The sequence below is a fragment of the Stegodyphus dumicola genome, chromosome 1 (assembly GCF_044657685.1).
Source record: "Stegodyphus dumicola isolate Sdum_Otavi_A_Nest chromosome 1, ASM4465768v1".
NCBI lineage: Eukaryota > Metazoa > Arthropoda > Arachnida > Araneae > Eresidae > Stegodyphus > Stegodyphus dumicola.
Genome location: NC_140768.1, coordinates 119,408,430 through 119,432,661, shown reverse-complemented (window position 1 = coordinate 119,432,661; position 24,232 = coordinate 119,408,430). Strand labels below are relative to the sequence as shown.

General features: G+C 34.1%; 1 protein-coding gene across 2 annotated transcripts in view; it reads left to right on the top strand.

Moving 5' to 3' along the window:
- The window catches only part of LOC118180332 (synaptic vesicle 2-related protein-like), a 131,628-nt gene that overhangs the window by 24,719 nt on the left and 82,677 nt on the right, over positions 1-24,232 (top strand). For both annotated transcript variants that reach the window (XM_085819778.1, XM_085819776.1), the window contains exons 2-5: positions 14,683-14,771; positions 17,934-18,032; positions 21,819-21,890; positions 22,561-22,685. In XM_085819778.1, coding sequence (XP_085675904.1) covers positions 14,683-14,771; positions 17,934-18,032; positions 21,819-21,890; positions 22,561-22,685 — 385 coding nt within the window. The remainder of the gene's footprint in view (positions 1-14,682; positions 14,772-17,933; positions 18,033-21,818; positions 21,891-22,560; positions 22,686-24,232) is intronic.

The following is a 24,232-nucleotide window of genomic DNA, read 5'->3' as shown; positions in this document are numbered from 1 at the left end:
GGATAAGGAGGGAAGAAATTGCTGTGACTCTCAAAAACCACTTCGGGGGGTTTGGTATTTTAACATACAGGTTAGCGAAGGCTTTGATTTTTACAAAGTTAAGTTGTAGAGAATTAGGTATTTTTTTGGAAGCAGGCAAGATGAAAAATTAGTAACGCCTTCCCTGGGAATCGAACCACGGGGACCTCTGGAATACGCGCCCAGCGTGCAATCCACCACACCACGAAGGAATGCTACGTAGGCGGGAAAAATACCTTATAAAGGTAGGTTAATTAAGTTAAATAAATTCCGGAGGCGTAGTGGCTAGCGCGTTGCGCAGCCGCACCACAAGTCAGAGGTTCGGTCTCCGGGTTAGGGAAGGTTCACTTAGCCTTTCATCCCTTGAGTGAGTCGATAAGATGAGTACCAAATTCCCTAGAGGACTAAACATCGGGGGGCCTGAGACAAGCTCACAGCTTGTCCAGGGCATATGCTGTCATGCGCTCCGGGCCGCACACATGCACACGACCAGGAAAGCAGATATCAAGGCATTGCAGCCCATGGTCCGCTAGGGCTGTTCCGCCACTGATTTTAGTTTAATTAAGTTAGAATAATTCGAGGAAATAAGTTTAAATGAATTGCAGCAAAAACTATATATAATTTAATAGGTCATACAAGAAAGTCATGTAGTGTCCAAGTGAGATCTTACATAAAAAATTAGCAGAAACGTGTACTTATATTATCGTCAAAATCCCAAGTCATGGCTATTAAAGCGTCTCGAAAATGTAAATATTTAAATGTAAGTCTTCAGCTACAGTCAAATTACTTGCATATTTTTTTTCTAGATCATCTTTGTCTGCATTCTTTGTTGTGATATTATATTACTAGCAGCTAAGTGGCATATTTAAAAGCCAGTTCGTCTGGCTTTTAAATATACCGAGAAAATTTCGTCTGGCTTCGTCTGGCTTTTAAATATACCGGGCTGAAGGGAACACCAAACGTTAGATTTAAAAACTCGATAGAATTTTACTCTGCAGAATAACTTCATCAGAAGGAGAGAAAACCCACAAATTTTAAAAAATTTATTACATATAACAAAATTACAATGAAATAAGACACATCCCTTAATACAAATATTAATTATCCTAATAAATAAATTAACCAACTTCCCGTTGCCTTCTCTCCACAAACGTCCAGTATCCAAGAGAAACATTAAATTAAAAAAACTGCACAGAATTATTGCTCTCGTTTTTCCAAGTGGCAACAGTGCTGATTTTCAACAGCCAGCAGTTCAGTATACAATTGAATGAAAAACTGTTGCCAGAACCCCATTTCTAAAAGAATTAAACTTTTCAAAATGATGCCATAAAATCGAAAGGATAAAATAAAAAAAAATCTGATTCAAATTTTGAAAAAATCGCTTCGAGGTGCACTGGCTCTTGTCTAGATACACCTATAAATCAAATTTCGTAACCCTGGGTCTATTAGCTTACTCGCAACACGAACAAAAGACACGCAGACTCTTTCTTTTATTTATATGTAGAGATATCTTGTGCGTGATAAGAGGTTTAAAATTAAGCCGAAAGCAACTGATGAAAGTAAATTTAAAAAATCAGATGTGCACACCACATGACTTGCACAAAATATTAAATTATACGCATTTTTTTTTTCCCATTTTCTTTAAACGTATTGGATTGAATTAAATCTGCATCGTCGATAGCGCATAAACCACAACACAATAAATACACTCTTTGAAATTCACTATATTTGTTTACCATAGCGACACTCTGGCGCTAGCTTCACTTAATAGCGTTACATTTCGTTCATATTATAAACCAGAATGCATATAAATTTATATCATCTGAAGAATTATCTAATCGTTGCCACATGTTCTATTCAAATACTATAATGAATCTAAAACGATGTATAAAGGAATTAAGCAAACAAAACAAAAAAGAAACTTTTTTACAGACAATTCAGTATTTCTCATTCAATTAATTCAGTTCTCACTTCCCGATAAGGCAAAAATACATAAAAACTCAAAATATTGTTACATTTTTTTTCTGACACCAGTTGTTACGTTTTTTTTTCTGACACCAGTTGTTACGTTATTTTCTTCCTTCACGTTCGTACGGGGTTCGTGTGGATTTGGTGTGAATAACGACGACAGCACTTGATAGAGTATCGAAACACACTTTATTTAGCCAATATTAATCAGGAGAGCTCCAATAACACGTTTACACAGTCGTCGAAGAACTACAATAAACACGAAACACGCTGGAACAATCAGCGACACAGCCTTCAGGTTATCAGGCTATAACGGTGGAGACAGCTTCACTGCAAAGCAACAGAGTACAGCTCCCGACTCTGCTTGGTTGTTCTCGGAACTCCACGTACTCTCGAGACTCTTCACGCTACAACTCGCAATGCACTCGACGACACACAGAGCATAGCTCCCGACTTTTCGGTCGTTCCTGTAGCTCAATATGCTCTCTCGACGATGCATTAACGGCGATACACTTCGAGACTCTTTCGGTGCACTCGACGACCCACTCGGCACTCGCTGCCCGCTGTCAACTCGATCGACTCCACAGGGATTGACTGGCTAGACGAGACACACACACTGAGACACACTAACTGACTGCGGACCAACAGGGTTTACATAGCTTTCGGCTTGTGTTCGAGAACATTCTGGGCTAAACCGGTAAGAATTCGTTCCAGAAGGTTCTCCATCAGTCCATGGCATATCGCCAGTTTTGTCGCCAAATGGGCGATTTCTTGCCAAATGTGGCAACACGGCCTTTCCCTGCCATTTTATGGCAACCCTAAAACTGCTTTGCGGGGAAGCTATCTCACCGTGCCTGTACATTTCGTAACAATATCTATATTAAAAATTACGAAGCAAATTTTAAACACTTATTTCCTCGAATAAATTCCAGAAGGGATTAAATATGATTTAATTCGCAATAATAAAAGAAGACGTTTTCTTTGCTGTTGCGAAGCTTAGTTTCTCTAGATTGGCAACAAATCCGTTATTCCGCCAAGTTTGAAATATAAAAAAACATGTCCGCCATTGCAAAATTCATTAGTCTTAGCTGCACTTAAACAACTTTTAAATTGTTGATAACTCCACAAATATTGCATGCAGATTTACTAAAGGCATAAAAACTTTAACCGGAAGATAAGAGCAACAGAATTCTATCAGTTTTAAAGCAAAAAATGCACAACTTACAAACATATAAGAGTAATGAAACTGAGATCACTGAGCCAGTTAACAGAGTGGATATATATATATATATATATATACGCTGGTGCGGTCAATTTTAACCAAAATACGAGGGAACCAAAATACTACATGTTATAGCAGTCCTATATACAAGATTTCAACGTTGTGAAGCTACTCGTTTTTGAGTTATGCGAGATACGTACGTGCAGACACCACGAAAAATTCTCTTCAGAATTCATTTTAGATCAGTTTTATAATTTTTTTGGGGGGAAAGAGTATTTTATTTTGTCCTTACGTACAGATGTCACTCCAAAACATCGTTAAATTGCATTCGATAGCGGTCAAAATGGATATTTTCGTTGAAATATGATGCCTGAAAATTTTTGCGATTACAATGCTTCCTTTTTACTTCGTACAAGGAAGTAAAAAATATAAAATAAAATAATAAACTAAAGGAACTAATTTTTTAAATTTATTGTCATTAATAAAAAGAATATCAATAGCTTCTGCAAGTCACCTTCCTTAAATCAAAGAGAAATAAAAAACTTAATCCTTTTACTTGACCTTCGTTTCTTTATAGTAAATTAATTGTGTAATATTAATTCCAGTGTCCTTCAGATCGTATTAGATTGAGAAGCGAATTATCGTTTCGTCAGTAAATATTACAAAAATTTTAAGAAGGTTTTCAATCACCCTTTTATTTAAATATTACAAAAATTTTAAGAAGGTTTTCAATCACCCTTTTATTTAAATATTACAAAAATTTTAAGAAGGTTTTCAATCACCCTTTTATTTAAATATTACAAAAATTTTAAGAAGGTTTTCAATCACCCTTTTATTTAATCTTGAAATGGACTTGTGCAAAACTCATCCGCTTGTGGATATTTAAAATAACAAAGCTGAAATTTTAAACTATTATCGCAGTAGGAGAGTACACAATTCTGGACTACTAAAGCTTGATCAGTTTTAATGGCGTGATTAAACCCCAGCTAGTAAAATGTTTAAGGCCGGAATATTAACAGGTAGAACTGCGTGACAGTGCTTTAATTGCAGGCATTGCTGCCAAAAGCCCTATATCTTAAACATTCAAAAACCTCCACCATTAATTTGCCTCCTGGTCAGGACTATGGAAAGGAGAATTTATATAGTAGACGCAGCTCAAGAAATTGCGCTAAAGATATCATTCGGATATTGTTATCGAATTGCCGAAGTATCGCCAGTTTGTATACGAAAACATCAAACATGAAATGTATAAGAAAACAAATCACGGCTCATTTTGATCAAGAGTTCGTTAATAGGATCGAAATATATACAGAACTAATTTTTTTTTAACTTAAAGTAAAGTCATTAAATTTATTATAAATATGGCCAGGTGACAGAGTATTGTTACTAAGTAATGAATTAAGTCGCCAAACATTTTGGTTACAATCTGGACCAATCATTTAAAATTAACTCCAAAAATTAGTCTGACATAGATTTTCAATATTTCTATCGGTTTTTAGGGCTATCAGCTGATCGGATTGATGGTTTTGGAGAAAAAAAAAACTTCTGAAGAATTTGACTTGAACTCCTGAAAAAGCATTTTTTTAAAGCATCAAACTGATTTTATACTTGATTTTAAATTTTACATTGGCGAGTTCTTTTGCAGTGAAGGATGCGGTTCAGGAAAAGTATCATTCAAATAATTTCCAGAAACGTTATAAATAATTCATAAACAAAAACGTTTGCATCTCCTGATCAAAATGCTTTAAAATACCTATGCATATCTGCAGAGACATTAGGTATTTTTTCGCAGCAGCAGATGTGAAAAATGAGCAACGCCTTCGCCGGGAATCGAACCACGGACCTCTGGAATACGCGCCCAGCGTGCAGAGAACCACACCACAAAGGCATGTTAGGAAGGCCTTATATATGTTTTTGGTTATATTCATATTCAATTATTTAAAATCATTTCAATTTTGAAGGGCATTATTTTCTCATCCTTTAGTGTTATCATCCGGTTAATGTTGCCAAAATAGCCGTAGACAAACGTGATCATATTAAACGGCACTTAAGACTTTAAATCACAATAATTGGTTAATTAACATAACATATCTTGACTCATTTAATTAAAGAATGCAAAATTTCTGAACGAAATGTGCTCAATAATTTTCTAAATGAAAATCTTTTTTCTTCTATGAGTATGTTAAAATAAATTCAGAAGCACAGCATCGAATAGAACTAAATTCGCGTCAAGACTATTAAAGAATTCTTGTAAGAGCAGATGTGTAAATAAATGCAGTATTTCCTAGCAAAGTGAACGGTTGTTTAATAGCTGAAGATTACGTCACAAAGGGTTAAAATTGTCTGTGCAAATAAATAATAAAGAATTGTCATAAAAGGCATCAAGAATATCTTAAAAGCAGTTTAGGAATAAGAAAGAAAATAGAAATATCAAGAATCTAGAAATTGTGGGTAACAAAATCTTCTCTTATGCCGTTATCTTTTGTTGTTAAGAAGAACTGAACAACTCTTAAGACAAATTAAAAATAATCTGCAATTTGTGTTGCAAGTAAATTTTAGTTATTGAAATTCTACCCTGTTGAGAATTTCTATATAATTCAAAAATACAGTCTTCTTTTAAATTTGCGTTCATTATACATTAAAGATTTCGTTATTAAGGATTTGTTTGTAATCAGAACAAAATAATGATAATAATTGCAGTAGTAATAAAAATGATACTGTTACGGATTTTGTATTTAGATAGCTATTTTTACTAGTACTATAATTAAAATTGTTTTATATCCCTGTGCAATGCAGCACGAAACTTATTTTAAGAGAAACTGCGTACGCGCATTTAACATTTAATAAAAGAAACTCTCGTTATTCTACTCTTTTGCTTTTCAGAAACCTCGAGAAAACAGAAATTATCAGAAGCTTCTCGTGACTGATTAAAAAGCTTAAAATGCCGGAGAGAAATATCTCAGTTCAGTTGTTTAGATAACTGTTGTGTGTTGATTGTAGCGAATTCGCAGTGAGATCGGATTAGCTTTCTTTGCGCTGTAGATTGCGTTCTTTTTAACCTTTTAGTAGTTTAAAATATAGGTACTGATTATATTGCGTGATATTGTGATTTTGAATAATTATCTTTGAGGAAAAATATCCACCGTTTTGGTATATTTATTGCGATAAGAATAAATTTTATTAACTTCTTATGGGACTTCTTATTCAATCTATTACGAACCCATACGCACCCAACAATACGTTAATAAAAAGGATATTAAAATGATAATATAGTTAACAATTTCCAAATGCAGGGGTTACGTCATTAATGCACTGCGCCTACGGCAAAATAGCGTTATTCAAAGAAGCTTTTCCATGGAAAAAAATCTGTTAAGTATAATTTAAATTAAGAAAGTATGTATAATTTAAACAAATTTAAATATTGCAGTAATTCAAAGGAAAACAAATGTTATTAAAAGAATTTTTATTACTGTTTACTAAGTATGTGATAAATTTTTGTTTACAAAAAATTGGTAATTTTTGCTCGAGACGGTGACTGACAAAGCTGTTTAAAAGCTTCGCGGTAAGGTTTTTTTAATGTCTCTGATAAAACATTTTTGTTTATTTGGATCAGTCTTCACTGCAAAATCAGACAGTTCCAGGCTTCGGATTAACAATTATTTTAACTTCTTGTAAGTTAAAGATGTTTTATATTACTTATCATCATACCTTTCACTGTTGGCTAGCGTTATAAGATCATCCAATTCACCATTCATCATTTTTCGATTAATTTTGATTTCTCTCCTTCAACCTGTTTCTTGTTTCCTATAATAAATTGCTGACTTGTCGATAACAGCTTTTATTTGGGGATATTTCCCTCGGATGACTTTTAAATTTCGAAATTTATCGTACACGAGTATTTTGAATGAGACTTGTGCTTGGGCAACCTCCTTCCATGCAATCAACCCTTTTTGCATTATAATATCAAGATAAGATATATCTGATAGATATATCCTAGAAGAACTGCGACATGGATTTCGCAGTTCAGCGATTCACTGAGTCATGCTGGCACATTCAAATGTATGGGTAAAAAGAGGGAAAAGTCGATAATTTTAACTCGGTAACAACTTTTTACTGTGGTATATTGGGATATTTCTTTCGGATGACCTTCAAATTTTAAAACATAGCTTACTCATGCGGTGTGAATAGGACATGGACTTTGTAGGATATAGTTTTATATCAATAAACAATAAATTATCAGTACTGTAAATATTTTTGTTTTTGCTAATCAATGGGATCTTAACCACCCAGATTAATTACCGGTGCATATTCTTCCGGTCATTATTCAGCCCTTGATCATCATTGACCCCTTTTTGATTTCATCGACTCTCAGGGTGTCAATACCAAAGAAACCTCTGCTTTAGAGTTTGCAATGACATATTCTCAGGATGGTGTGTACCTGAATCTGTCGTTGAAGTTCCACACTTACGATTACTGCTTTCGAATCAAATAGTGAAATTTTCAGTTTTGGGAACATTTTTAACAATTTTTCGATTATAATTAAGATAATATCTGGCTACATATTGATTGTAGCGTCCAAGTTTACACGAAAGGTTTGTTAAAAAGCTAAGCTATTTTTGGTTCCCACTCGGAGTTAAATAAAAGCTATATTTAAAAATATTGAGAAGTATCCTAAAAATTTTACAGCACGATTTCACAGTTTCTAAGGAAATAAATGATTGATGGATTCATAATGAATACCGATTTTTATTAACAGGTGTTCAAACTGTTTCGTTGCATAACGGTAGGTAAACAAAAGGAGCTGATCTGAGCACTAAATGAATATACTAGATACAGGGAAAGTTTGCTCATTAAATTTTTAACTAGTTAACCAAACTTTGCTACGGCTTGAAAAATAATATAAGGCTTTTGATTAAGTGTTTCAGCTTTTGATTTTATGTCAACCTGATAAAAGAACTGACCAAATGCATGACTATGACACTAATGACGGCTAGACGAGTGATCTCAAACTCAAATTGCATTGAGACCAAATGCCCGATCTAAAACCAAACTGACAGGCCAGTATTTTAATAAGAAAATAAAACATTTTTAAAATAAATTTTAAATTTCATTTATTAAATATATGTAAGATATAACAAAATACGATAGCTGCTTTAAAAACTAATTGGCGACCTCAAAATTAACATTCTAAATTTGATGCTCTCCCCCTTAATTCATCTGTTCTCCCAAATTCGAGATCTTTCGACGTTACAAAACGCTGCTTGAAAAAGGTTACTAAAACTATTATTGACCAATCATAGCTTGTTTCTAGAATTGCACCTGCTTTGGTATAAAACCTCTAACGAGCAACTACGTCATTAATTTTGCGTCATTCTTCTGCTAGCTTCCATTTTGCTAATAGCTCCTCGCTTTGCGTCCCCGTCTAAAGTACCTGCATCTTAATTTTAAGAATTAATGTAAAAAGAAATTTATCGTATTTCATTATGATTGAATCATAGAAATGCCTTGGATTTCATCATGCTTGGATAAACATCTATGGAGATGATTTTATGTGCGTGGAAATTAAAGACTGGAAATTCGTCAAGTCCATATTTTGTTGTCTTCATCTGTATGCGTTCACTCTCAGCCACGACGACTGCAAACTGATTCCTCTTCTATGCTTCTCGGAATTATTACATATATATATATATATATACCAAAACTTATATAAACAATAACAATCCTATAGAAACAAAAAATTAAAATTTATTTTCTATCTGAAATCTAAAGTTACGTAGAATACGTTTTTGTTGGCTACACTTCGTAATTCAAATATGTTGAAAGCTGAACATTGAATTCTCAGACTGACATTTCTTTCAAATAATTCTAACTTGTTTAATTTATCATTAAGTAATTTTCATTAAAAATGAACAAATTATATTTGAATAAAAATTACACAACTACTTATTAACTTGAGTAGAAATAACAACGTAATATCTCTCTCTTATTTATTAAATTTGTTTTAGATGCATTTATATAAATATATATGCTTGTACGTAAATAAGTATAAAGTTCTTTATTTCTTGCGATAGCTGGACACTTAATGGAGTTTCGATCTTGATAAAATTTAAGAGAAATTATCTCATCACAGATTGTAGATGCTCATCAATCGAGCTCTTTTCGTATTAATTTTCAAATGTAAAAAATGCTGTTCACATTTAAATGTATTCCCAAATCAAGACCAAAAGTTCGGAATTGAGCTTACTTATTTTTTGAAAAGTACGAATGCAAGTTATCAGCTTTTTTAATGAGATTTGTTTTACATCGTAAATTAATGGCCTCCGTTTTATGCATTTTGTAACTTGTTATTCGAACTCCACGTACTCTTGAGATTCTCCACGCGCACGGCTCCCGAATCTTCGGTTCAGTCGTCCTCGGAGTTCAACACGCTCTCTCAACGATGCACTAACCGCGATACACTAAGAGACTCCTTCGGTACACTCGACGGCCAACTCGGCACTTGCTGCCCGGCTGTCAACTCGATCGACTCCGCAGGGATTGACTCGCTAGACGAGACACCAACTCGATACTAACTCGTACTCTAGACGAGGCGCACACTAACTCGCCCTCTCGACGAGGCACTCTCGAAGACACTCACTAACTGACTGCGTACCAGCAGGGTTTATATAGCTTTTAACTGGTGTTCGAGAGCATTCTGGGCTAAACCGGTAAGAATTCGTTCCAGAAGGTTCTCCATCCGTCCATGGTATATCGCCAATTTTGCCACCAAACGTCGCCAAATGGGCGATTTCTCACCAAATGCGACAACCTCTGCCTTCCCTTGCAATTTTATGGCAACCCTTAAACTGCTTTGCAGGTAAGCCATCTTACCGCGCCGATACATTTCGTAACACTGCCCCCTCCCAATGACTGCACGTCCCGGGCAGTACAACCCTTGGTCAGAAGCATAATTCGATACAACAAAACATAATAAAACAAATAACATAACTAAAGAAACAAATATTTACAATATGTACAAGTTATATACACAAATTAAACACTTAACAATTTTAAATTATACAAATTAAAGTTCTGAATGAATTTCAGTCTCAGTCTTTTCACTAAAATACACTGGTGTGCAAAAATTAAGGACGAAGTCGAAAAATTAGCATATCAGCTAAACGAAGAGGCAGAGCGGACAGAAAGACCAATCAGGAGATTAAGTAAGGTGATGTACGGTAGCACATGCGCAGATATGCAGGTAGACGTAATGGGGGAGTGTCTGAGTAGTATAAAGCATGTTGTCGGTGTAAGATCAGTATTTCTGGCAAAGAGATTGCACGCCGTATAGCAGTTAAAATCAGACCGAGTTGCTGCCTCAGCGAGAAATGGCGAATAATCAATCTGTTAGACGACATCTGGATGCTTTTACCCGAGGTCGAATCATTGGGAAGTTGGAGGAAGGCCGCAGTGTAACAAGTATGGCTGCAGAGTTCGGAATTGCTCACAGCATCGTTTCACGACTTTGGAGACAATTTCAAACAGGAACAGCTATCCGGGGGTTTAGTAGTGGTCGTCCACGAGGAACCACACCCGCAGATGACCGGTATATTGCCTTACAGGCCAGAAGAAACAGGTGGCAGACAGCGTGAGAAATAGCTAGACACACGACACAGGCGACTGGACGATCGATATCGCGTTTTACCGTGGCCAGAAGATTGCACGGTGGTGGTCTGTTTGCACGAAGCCCTGTACGGTGTGTACCTCTAACGCCTGCCCATCGGAGAAGGCGTTCTCTGTGGTGCCGGGAACACCAGAATTGGAGAGACAATGAATAGGGACGAGTACTCTTTACAGATGAGAGCAGATTCAGTCTGAGTAGCGATTCTCCTCGCATACTCATCTGGAGAGAGCGGGGAAGACACAATCATCCCTCGAACATCATTGAAAGGGACAGGTATGGAGGTGGTGTTTTCGTTTGGGGAGGCATCATGCTTGGTAGTCGTACAGACCTTCACATCTTCGACGCAGGTTCAGTCAACGGGACCCGTTATTGTAACGAGATTCTTCTTCCATATGTTCGTCTTTTTAGAGGCGCTATGGGTCCGCAGTTCCTTTTCATGGACGACAATGCACCATATCATCGCACAGTAGCTGCCGAACAGCTCTTAGAGAGTGAGGATATTGAACGTATGGATTGGCCGGCACGATCTCCGGATCTCAATCCCATCGAGCATGTATGGGAGTTTCTAGGCAGACGCTTGGCAGCTCGTACCTTACCACCAGTAACGATTTCGGAGCTTCGGTGGGCAGACGCTGTGAAACTTGCCTAGCAGCCAGGGGAGATCATATCCCCTATTAAAGATCGGATGTTTCTTGCTGGACACCGATCACAGGGATGTTTCGGCCTTCAGTAGCATTGCGCTCCATGCTACTTTTTCAATAAAGCTTCTTTTTATCCCTCTGATTTCTCTTTTAGTAAGTGTTGCTTACATTACTCATGTCCTTACGTATTGGGGATCTTACGCTATTAAATGTGTTGATTTGGAAAGCTTTTGTACAAAGTTATATTGAAAAAACCGTCTCGTCCTTAATTTTTGCACAGCAGTGTATACCCGGGTCAAATACGTTTCCACTGAAGTTCTCAGATATATTTATGTTTTGCATATCACAGTCTGAAAATTCAGTTCTTTGAAACTTTCCATCCACAGAAGGATCTGAAACAGTTTGTCACCACTCTGAAGTTTGTTCGCATCATGTGGACAGTTCACATTGGTATTTACAGCAGCTGGTACATGCACATTTTCCTCCTTTTCCTGGGAACCAGCTTCAAATTCTCCATCAGTGTCATGAAAGGAGCCCGATATCTTACAAACGCAAATATCGACGTTTGCAGGAACGTGGACTATTAGCAGGGTGACCATTATTTCGTCTTTACTTGACAGTGCAGCATAGAGAGAGACGGAGACTCTGGTATGCAAAACGACAAAGCTAGACAGGAGTGGCAGAATGCCGCCTTTCCCGGAACTGCGTGCAGTATTCTGATGGCTGTATACGTTTGCGGGGTGTCCGAGAAGACCGCACATCACTTGCTTGCATTTCGCTGTCGGCACAAAACCTTGAAGATTATTATGCGCCAGACGAATGGTGAATAAAATTCAAAATGCACAAACACACTGTATCAGATGAATTGTTGAAATGAACCTGTAATGCTGATGAAGGCAGGAGAAATGACTTTGAGAAATGTTTTGGCAACAGGTAGAGAAGGATAAAAGGAAAAAAACTTCAAATCATGCAGTAAAAAGCGATGTCTTTTAAAAATGGTATGAGGTTGATGTGAGGGTTTCTTCCAATGAGATCTGTTAAGTTAACATTCGTAGAGTTAAAATGATATTCACGTTTCTGACTATAAGCAGGACAGCAGATTAAAATGTGATTAAGTGAAACGGGAACGTTGCAAGTGCCACAAATAGGCTCATTATCTCCTTTCAAGAGATACTGATGTGCCAGTCTGCAGTGGTTAATTCGTAGGCGAGTCAGCAGTACATCCTCCTTTCGATTCCCTCTCAACTCCCAATACTCCAAATCGGGTTTTACCTGACTTAATTTGTTCAGAATCTGGCATTCCCAGAGTTCTAATGTAATTCCGTATGTCTGTAAAAGGGACATCATTTTCAGAAATAATATCAGCAGATTTTGCTGTGACATCGGCGAGTTCGTTGCCGTTAATGCCAACATGAGGATACCCTTGCGCGCGTCACTATAATCGGAATAAATAAATAAAGTTAAACGACGACAAATAAAAGTGCTCGAAAAAACGATGACAAATAAAAGTGATTATTTTGCTATTTGTATAATTTGAAAAACGATGACAAATAAAAGTGCTCAAAAAACGATGAAAAATAAAAGTGATTATTTTGCTATTTGTATAATTGGAATTCTTTTTATTCATTTTCATAAGCTACATGCATTGATAAATGAAAATGTCGAAATCTTGCTTTTAAAAACGTTTGATTTATTTATGTCTGATATTATTTCAAAACTAAATTACACCAGTTATGTTTATGATATAAAATCAGACAATTATGATATCTCATTTGAAATAGAAATATACAAATACATTTATCTGCATATTTCTTTATCACATGAACATGCATAAAATAAAAAAGGGGGAATTATTTCTTTCCTTATCTTACTTTTGTTATCATTTTATTCTTATTTATTAGTCTTGTAGCTAATAGAAAAATATAGTGTGCAAAAAGAGAAAAATATGTTCAAATAAAATATTTCTTATTACCTTTTTTATTATGGTTTTTCCCCTATCGATAGCGCTAATAAGAGATTTCTAAGGCTAACTATCCGGCATTCATCTAATCGGAAAGCTCAAGTAACCGGAATATTTGAGAATTTCAGAAAAGAACTGGTCCCAACAAATTAAGTAAATTGCATATCTTTAACACTTATAGAGCTTGTTTTATTTGTTATTATTATTTTATGAGCACTCATACATTATCACCAAACAGTGCGAATTAGCATTAAAAATGGTTAAGCATGATGTCAATACACAGTTATGAGAAGTTTATTTTGTTTTCACACAAATTCAATTAATTCTAGATAAGCTCGTTAAATTTTTTGTAAAGAAGGATATAAGTTCTGCTTTTTCATTGTATTTTAAAAAACTGATTAATATTTCGGGTCTGCTTTTCATTGAATAGAATGCAGTAAGGTGTAAGTTACAAGTAGGGCGGCTATAGACACTTTGCCGCCTGGCGTAGAGTCTCTGAGAGTTCTAAGTCTGCTGTCCAGTGTCTCCATAAATTCTATAAATTTGTCGCCACTAAATTTTGCTGTCCAGTACCTCTCCTAAATTCTAAAGTTTTTCTTTCCAGTTCTTTTCTAAACTCTAAAATCGTTGCTACCCCTAAATTCTGCCGCGCTTTGTGATCCCATCGGCTCTGGCGCCGGCCGTAGTTACAGGTTTTTGGTATAAAAAAATGAGCACTATGTGCAGCTGCGTTTGAAAACGTATAAACAATGACAATGCAACTAGAAAAATTGCGATTAAGCGATATAAATTTTTATATGCTGTATCCATAATTTGTGTTTGGTTGTATAAAGAACGATCTGTTGACAGGTGCAACTTTGGCAATATCATCACCAACTTTTATTTGGGGGGGGGATTTCGTAATAGGATAGGATGTTTTACTTTTATGTTTAAAGCCTTCGAAATACGTCGACTTTTATGTCTGAAATACACTTTCTTCCCTTTTCGAAATCTTATTTAAGTTTGTCACAAATAAAATAACACTTTTTATAGTTTTAGGCAGGAACTTTCTTCCATTCATTTGGCTTTTCTATCGTGAATTCCGAATTTTTTACCCTCAACTACCTAGAATTGTTGTGTGTCCGAAACTTTCCGGACAGAAGAGATTTTTTTTGTACAATAAGCTCGTTTATTTTATTTATTTATTTATTATTTTTTTTTAAATTTTCAGCTGTTATGTTCTCTGTAGACGATGCTGTGAATAAGGCTGGATATGGAGCATTCCAGGTGCGACTAACCTGTCTGGCAGGACTCGGATGGGTATGTATTTATTAGCCACACACTACAACTACTAAAAACGTTGATAAGGATTTTGGAAGTGGTAGTACAAATCTCTTCCAAGTACAATTGGAAATTAAACAAGTTTCTAATGTAGCACTCCAATTTAAAGCCATGGCATGCACATTCGGTTGAAAACTTTCAATGATTTCGAATTTTGACAAACAGTTGTAGAATATGAAGTTAATTTTCAGCACTATTGGAGAACAAAACATCAGGAATTATAAAATGGAAATATTTAAGACTTCGAAAGTGAACAAATTAATTGTTGCTGCACCTCTGACTTGTATAACTATAAACCAAGTCAGGAGGTCTATTTGTTGTAGAGAGAGGGTTACAATACTCAGGCTTATATATAATTTATTTACTAAAGTAACATTGCTTATATTATCTCCTAATAAAAGCTTAGTAGAATGTATCTAATCAAAATAAAATTATTAAATAATTAAATAAAGTTTGGTGGTTAATAGGAATAGCACAAATTAAAACTGGAATAAAAATAAAGCAATTCACTAAGATAACAATATAAAATTATATAATAAAAGAAATAGTTGAAAATTCTTTGGTTGGTTTTTCAAGGAGCAGGCGAACAATTTTCAACAGGGCCACGTTTCTGAATTATACTGGATAATTATTGACTCAGGAAATAAATAAAAAGAAAGTGCAGAATGGAAAAGGAATTAAATTAATTAAAATGATGTAAAAAGTAAAAGATCAGAATTTTCAAAATTAAAAACCACATAAACAATTGGTCAAACTAAAAGAAATATACATTTTTCAAAACTACTAAAAAACTATTACAAATTAAAAATAATTAAACTCAAGATTTAAGGAAATTTTAAAGTCAAGATGTAAGGAAATTTTAAAGTCAAGATTTAAGGAAACAAAGCTAAAAAACATTTGAGAATGACAGTGAAATATTTAAACAAGCAAAAGGCTTGAAATTAGGGAAAAGAATTAATTTAATTAATTCTAAAGAGAATTCTTTTGGGAGAGTAATCACTGTACAAAAATAATGCAAAAACTCAGAATCTCCAGGAAGAGGGGTGGGAGACCCTTTCATCCATTGCTAGATGTTCTGCCTTGGAATTCTGATGATTTAGCATGGGGCGGAAGCTTAGGAAGGCCTGGCGATACTTAATGTGCCTACAGTGTGTCCTAGATGCCGGCATTGCTTCAACCTGTGCATGTATTATAACAGAATAACAAAACTGGGAAGTGGAATGTTAAATATGTAAACATTGATTTTATGGGATTGAGTAAAATAAGTGAAAACATTTAATATAGCGACAGCTAAAATGTCCGAATTCAGACTTTCGAGTAAGTTAAAAAGAGAGAAATAAAGCACAGTTTAGAGATATACTTATAAGACAATATGCACATCAAGGAAGTTATTGCCTTTACACTACATTAGCGCAAAAAGGTTCTTAGTCTCGAAATATGATTTTTCATTGTTTCACTTCAAACCGCTGTTTCACTTTTTATTTGAGTCTGTTACCATTCGGAAAAACACAAGATATTATTCTTTCATATTTACTCCGTCTGTTAAGAATTAACAGACTAAACAATTTAAAAACAATAGATGTAGTTCTTAAGATATTATTTATTTACTTTTCAATTAGATAAATTTAAATAAAAATGCATTTAAATCATGATATATCTAATTAAAAACATTAAATATTTTTATAGAATTTTATTGCATATTTTTTCACTTTTTAAATGTACAGAAGATGTAATGTTCCCATGTTAGTTTAACTCGGTATTCGTCTTAATATTCTATAAAATGTTTCGCTATTCCACCTGCGCCATTTCTATCGATAATCTCTACCGATAAAACACATTGAACTTTCAAAGAGGCGTAATAAGAATACGAACTCTCTCAGATTTCTTCGGTATTTTCTCAGTTCATCATATCAATGTTCGGTTATCTCAGCAATATGACTTACACAACTTTTTATATCTATTGATTTTGTTTTTCTTTCCCGTTATATAGTACACGAGTGGTCTCAAACTGACGCCTTCCAAAACAATTTTTTGAAGAGCGTGAAAGCATTTTCACTATGTATTTGTTGTAAACACAGGGACGGAAAGATTTCAAGGTTTTAGTTATTTTAAGTCCGATTTTACGTTACTTTCATTTCCATTAAGAACGAGCATGAATAACGCACCAGAAAATCTGTAAATAGATTAATTTACAATGTGGTATAAATCTTATTCAAAGATTTGAAGATACAGATTTGATTAACACTTTTTTGTACTTTTAAAAAAATAAATAAGCTCAGTTATGAATTTTTTCGCTGAGAATAATCGCTTTATATGTGAAAAGCATTTTTCACAGTTCAAATTTAATAAGAAAGGAATTTTGTTGAACGATGAGAGTTTACAAACCGTGATGATGATAATTTCTAGTAATTTTTCTCCACTGAACTTTTTCTGGTCATTCGATTTTAACGATATCGAAATGCTGCCAAGTATCAAGCCGTGGTAAGAAACAACAACAACAACAAAAGAAAAAAAAAAAAACTACATTGATTACATACGAATGAAAAATTTTCTCTGAACAATTTGAAATAAATACTATTCTGAAAATTTCATCTTTAGCTGTCAAGGCGTTTGAGTTACAACGTGTAACCAACAGAAATGTCTTGCAGGTGCCAAATTTTAGATTTCAGATGGAAAATAAATATAAATTTGAACTTTTTTCCTTTGTGATATTATTATTATTGTTTACGTATGTTTTTGATAAGTATAATTTGAATAATATTACATTATTCAAATAATATAATGTTATTCAATTTATAATAATTAATTAATTATTTTAATAATAATTGATTAATTATTTTCATAAATATAAATTTGAACTTTTTCTCATTAATATTGTTTATGCAGGTTTTTGGTAAGTATTTAGCAAGCGAAATTAAAATTGATTTAAAGAATTTTTTAAAAAATTTTGTTAATAAAAAATTTTCATTCTGTCGAAAGAAAAAAAAACTGGCCTGTTTTCAAATTGTTCATTCCGATCGCGTGCAGTTTGAGTTTGAGATCCCTGATGTATGTAATAGGATACTGATGCAGCTACTACTAAAATAAATTTAAGAATGTAGACTTTTTTCATGTTGATATTATTAACTTCATCATTTTCAGCTGGCTGATGCCTTCGAAATCATCATCTTGTCTGTGATTGGAGATTTTATTGCATGCGACTGGCCATTATACAGATGGCAGAACGCCCTGCTGACATCTGTAAGTTTTCACTGTTGAATGCTTATGATCATTTAAACTATATTATCATTTTACAGTCTTATAGTCTTATATATCTTCACAGATATTGTCCTTTTGTTTTATTAATTTATGGGGTATTAATTTATTGTCTTATTAGACAATATACTAATAATCTAATAAGACAATAAATTAGACAATAAATTATAGCCTAATCAGACAATAAATTAATTAGACAATAGACTAATAGACTAATAAGACGGGCTATTAGTTTATTGTCACGATTGAAACACGATTTTGCGTTCTTTCACTTTTCGTTCGAGTCTGTTGCCATTCGGAAAAATGTTAGCTATTATTCTTTTATATTGAATATGTCTGTTATTCATTAACAAACTAAGCTACTTAAAAACAATACATGTAAGCCATAAAAATATCATATTATATATTTTTTCACTTTTTAAATGTACAGAAGATGCGGAATGTTCCCGAATTACTCGCAATGCATATTGATTTAATATCCTATAAAAATCAAATCGTTAAAATAAGAAACGTTTCAGATTTAAAAAAAATTGTAATATAATTATTGCCTTATTAACTTATCGTCTTATATATATTCTTATATATCTTCATATCAACTTGTAAATTTTCTAGAACGAATAGCAATATAAGTGAGAAAAACATTTATTCTTAAATTTATACACTAATTTCATATGAAGCTATACTCTAAAAATAAGGAAATAATGTTGGTCTGAGGGAAAGCTATTGATAGAATGAATTGGCTGAGTGGAGCAGACAGGCAATCAGTCATTTTTGCGTCTTATACAAAAATGATTGAAATATATATTATTTATTGTTATCATCATTTAAAATATAATGTATGTTTATTTAAGGAAAGAAATAATTTATTATTATTTAAAAATGAAATTTAAATAACAGTAAAGTCTCTCATAACCTGCAATATCAAAATAACGACACTTTTAAAAGTCTAAATTTAAATGCAAAAGTTTAAGCTTATGTGATAAAAATAATATGTAGCGGGCTAATAGTATGGATACTTGAATGTGGGAAACATTATATAATGTTTCTGTTGCCCAATGTAACAAGCCTTATCCGACCAATGAATTATCCAGACTACAAGGTAAAATACCGATCCTTTTTCTTGTGGGGATATGTGATCTTAAAAAGTAGTGTTGTAGAATCATTAGGATTTTTGATAGCAGGAAACGTGAAAAGTGAGTAATGCCCTCACCTCTCGATACGCGCCGAGTGTGCTACCGTTACAACACGAAGACATGCAGAAAGAGGGATAAAATAGCTTATAGTCTCCACGACTTTAAGAAACCATTCACATTGAAAGATGCCAAATTCGTTCGGCTCTTGGTTGCAAAGATCTAAAGAATTTTAATTTACCTCACTGTTTGTGTAAATTGTGGCTATGATCATATACATAAATGTCCAGTGATAAAATCCTCTTGATTTTTTAACACGTGTGTCTGTGTCCGGCATCTTTGATTTATTTACGTGTTCGGAGAAGATTAGAGTTACTAAAGACGAAGGTTTCGATGAATATATATAATTATGCTCTCGTCTCCCTCTCAACATCACAACGGACATGTACTGGGAAAGTAAAAAATTATGAGAAGGAGAGGGGAAGGACGATGAAGAGGACATACGAGCAAGAAAAGTTCTTAAAACAAAGCTGACAATGCAATGCAGATTTCGTAAGATTTCTCGAGAAATGTTGGTTTATATTTGCATGTCATGATGCGAAGCCTCATTGCACAGACAGTGAATTTTTAAAACTACGGCAACAATCTCATAAGCAAGCAGACATCCTAAGTGATATGCTATCATAGTAAGAAATTTGTAATTTTTCACGTGATAATAAATATGGTAATTTTAAAATATTGTTTCATTTTGTTTTTCTGAATTATAAAATGATGTTATGGGTTTTAATTTTAAATATCGTGTACGATTTTTGATATTATTAAGTTCATTCTAAATGACCACACTGATATTTATCTTAGATAACGGCACAGTCGACACTGTTCACGGTGTCGAGAAAACCAGGTTTAAGTTGAAAAATCTGAGCTGTGAAGTTAGTTGACCCATAGAACAGACTCCTCTAGCTCAGATAAACCTCAGAGTGAATGGACGGCCCTTTATGTGTTGTAGTCCACGAATTTAACGCGACGTGAAGAGCAGTAATGCGCCTATTGTTGGTATGGTTCTTGTGCATCTTACATATAACATTACGACTTTCCCATCTTCCGTACCCATTTTCGAAGAATTCCACAGAGGGTCGAAATGTCTCTTACCAAACCATTCCTCTTGTATTTTAAGCAACGTAAAGCCACTGCATTTACATCATCTAAGCCTTCTGCGGGATTCTAGCTGGGGCCCAACGATATGGCAGCTAATACTATCAAACAGTTTCAATGCAGTCTTGCATAGTGAACGACATAAACCCTATTCAAAAAAGCGATATAACAACAGTTTTGTTAATTTGCTTCTAACACTGATCTCTATTATAAAGAACTAGCAAGCTTCCAATTTTCTAATGAATCGAATAAACGAAGGTGTGAAATTCTGTACGGTGTTAATATATATATTTTGAGACTTGCTCATAATATTAAACGAAGATTAAATAATAAATAAATAATATTAAATGAAGATTAAATGAAGATGGATCTATTATTTCATTATTTTATTTTCCAACGTAACTCAATCTTTGCGCAAGTAACAAAAAATTTAAATATTAATAATTATTGATCAGTTGAGTGCGTTGACGCCAAATACATTTTTTTTCTCGTTGCCTTTCCTAATAAAAGATAGGGGAGGTATGTTTCCATCAGCAGGGCTTGGCGGCAAAATTTGAAACTTGCTGATAGCAGGGCAATATTGCCAGATTATTTTTGTAATAATATGATCCAGGCTATTTTTGTAATCCCAATAACTGTTGCGTCCCCACAAGGAATGAGTTGAGTGCATCCAGGCCGCACACATTTTTTCCCTTCGTCTTTTCTAATGTAAGATTTCTGATTTCATCTACCGGTATTTTTCAGGAGGTATGATTTTAATTCTAGTATACGGTACATACGGGATCTGGCGACGTTTGGCGACATGATGTTGAGCAGTAAATGCGGTATTTATGATGAGCAGTAAACGAGTTATTTTGCTGTGGGTGACAATTTTCAAAATCGCATCAAGGCCATAATGTATACTAGAATTTTACCGGTTTGCGTAGGTATTCTCCTTCTGCTATGTATTAGACGGCTTGCATTCTATTCATGCTAGAAGCATCTGTTACTTTACCACATTTACAAATTTCAACCGTAATTATACTTAATCGAGCCTTGGATACCTTTCGTAGACTGCCCCTTGAATTCTCGTCTTGTCTTCAAATTAGAAAGCAATAATACAAAGTGATTAGGTATAAAAAGCGTACTAAAACTAAGTATATATACTTCTGCTCGAAGTTGCGAAAGAGTAAATAGTTTAACTGAAATTTAACATCAGCATTCTGAGGTCTGAGAATACAAAATTAATTTAATTATTTGCAAAGCAAACATTGAATAAAAGATTAAAAATCCACGTCCTACTTTAAGTTACCAATACTCTCTCTTCTAATTTATATTCTCGCTTTTTTGTTTAAACTCACTTTATTTGAATTTCTGGTGAAGTTGTTGGAAAGCAGAAGTACAGGAAAGATTGAACATAAGAAATTAACAGCCTAATTAAAATAAACTTTGCATTTTAGTCTATTAAAACCGCAATATCAGATACTAAAATTAAACCTTTCGTTTTTAGGTTGTGTTTGCTGGTATGATGATAGGCAGCCCAGTCTTTGGATCCGCTGCAGATATATACGGTAGGAAAAAGGTAAACTATAAAACTTAAAAACTAATTTGTCTTAATAGAATTGTCTTCTTTTTTGCATCTTTATCTCGATTCGAAAATTTTATATGGTGTTCAAGTGGATGAGACCGTTGAATATTCGTAATTCTATTCAGATTTTCCGTTGGCTTTAGTTAAAAAACATTCCGTAATATTTTGGTCATATTAATGAATAGTTCATGACAATAAACGATGTATTTTTCGTGTTTTCGCATAGAAACAGGCGGGACTTCGGCAATTCAGCAACAATGTTCAGAAGATAATCACATTAAGCTACGTCTACTGTATTCAGAGGTCTTACCTACTAAGTTATTGGTGATCCCGTTTGATATCACATTAAAATTTAAAAATAAGTTTCAACAGTTAAGATAAAATGTAATAAGTAATAATAAATACATATCAATGAATATTACTAAATGAATAATAAATATAATAAATGCTAACAATTAAATCAATTTTAATAAAATAAAGTTTAATGAAATTAAGTTTAAATAGTTTAAATTCGAATGATTAAGATAAATCAATTTCGAAAATGAATAAATTGTAATAAATCCGATAGTATTTTAATTATTCATGATTTTGAGATTACGCGAGGAGGATATAAATGCCATTAATAGCTCTGTATTGATGTTTAGTCATATTTCGTTTTTTGCAGTCTCTTGCAGCATCTGTGACTCTTCTGTTTCTGTTTGGGGCCGTGAGTGCGGCTTCTCCGTCTTACACGTGGATGGCCATCTTCAGATGTTGCATGGGATTCGCTCTCGGAGGCGTTGCGCAGGGGTAAGTATCAGTTACTAGTGATTGTGTTCAGAAGGAATGTACAAAAACAAGTAGCAGAAGAGACTGCAAATTAAAAACAATTTGTGCCATGGTTAACAGTTTCATTTCCTTAAGAGAATTTATTATACATAGGTTAATAGTACATTGGAACCTCGTATCAGGAGTCTCATTTCTTGAACTATTCTGTTTACAAATAATTTATCTAAGCAAAAATCGCATCGGATGACGAATGTTGTGTCTCTAGTAACGAACACTCAGGTCGGCAACGAATAATTTTCAAATGTGTTTTGAATCAACCTATGCCACATAATTAATACTCAAATTTCATCTTAATAGTTTCCATTATTTAGCTGGTACTAACGCAGCCTGACAAAAAGTGACTTTGTAGAGTCATTAGGTTATTTTTGAAGCAGGGGAGATGAAAATGAGCAACGCCTCCGCCGGGAATCGAACCACGGACCTCTGGAAAATACGTGCTCAGTGTGCTGACCACTACACTACGAAGACAGGCTAAGAAGGAGGGAGAACTACCTTATAACTTAGGACCATCAATTGAGCCTGGAGAAAATTATGGCCAGACTGGTTTACAGACACAAACTTTGAACACTTAATACAGTTTTTGCTACTTATAATGTGCTTAATAAGCAAAACCATGGGATAGGAAGTTGACAAAGACGGGTAAAAGTTACTAGAGGAACATAAAGTTCAGCTCAAAAAGGAATAACTACAAGAACTTCCAAAAAACAGCAGGAAAAATAAATGAAATATAAAACTGGCCAATAATCAACGCAGTAGCATGAGAAACACATTGCTCTTGGTCAAAATTACCAATACTTTCTCACCACACTGGTGAATACTAGTGGTTCATCCCAGGTTCGATCCCAAGTGAACGCGTTAGCTGCATGATTGGTTTTCGTGGTTTTACCCATGTGTAATGTGAATATGAGCAAGTGTCCCTTAGAAAGGTCCTCCACAAAAGCCTTCATCCCCTCAAGCAGATAGCTTCGTGTGTTTTGCATCATACTTAAATAACTTAAATGAGTACTTTAGCAGCTAATTTAGATTCTTAATTAGTTATTTAAGCTCACTTAATTTACGTTTATGTTAGAGTTGAAAGAAAGCAGAAACATGGGCAAGATTTAACGGACGTAGTCAACTAATCCAGGTCACGAAAGTTCTTTTTTCTCTTTACCCCCTGCAACTTGAAAGCGTGGAGGAATTTTTCCGTATCTACGGTGGAAAGTGAGTGTTCGTTCTTCAAGCAGTAATTGTATCACCATCTACTATTACGTCTTAGTTAAAGCAAATGCGAGACTGCTATGAAGTTTACATTTAGTTTTAAAAACCATTTTAAATTCATGTATATTAAATGTATAGGGTCAGTCCATAAGTTCGTGCGCACTAAGAGTATGCGTGAATTAACTATTATGCATTTACTAAAACAATACAGTTTTGAACCTGTTGAAACTTGTTATCGTTTGACTAACATATTATTCAGTTCATTACCAACTTTCGTAAATATCGAAAGCATTTTAGTACCCATGGAA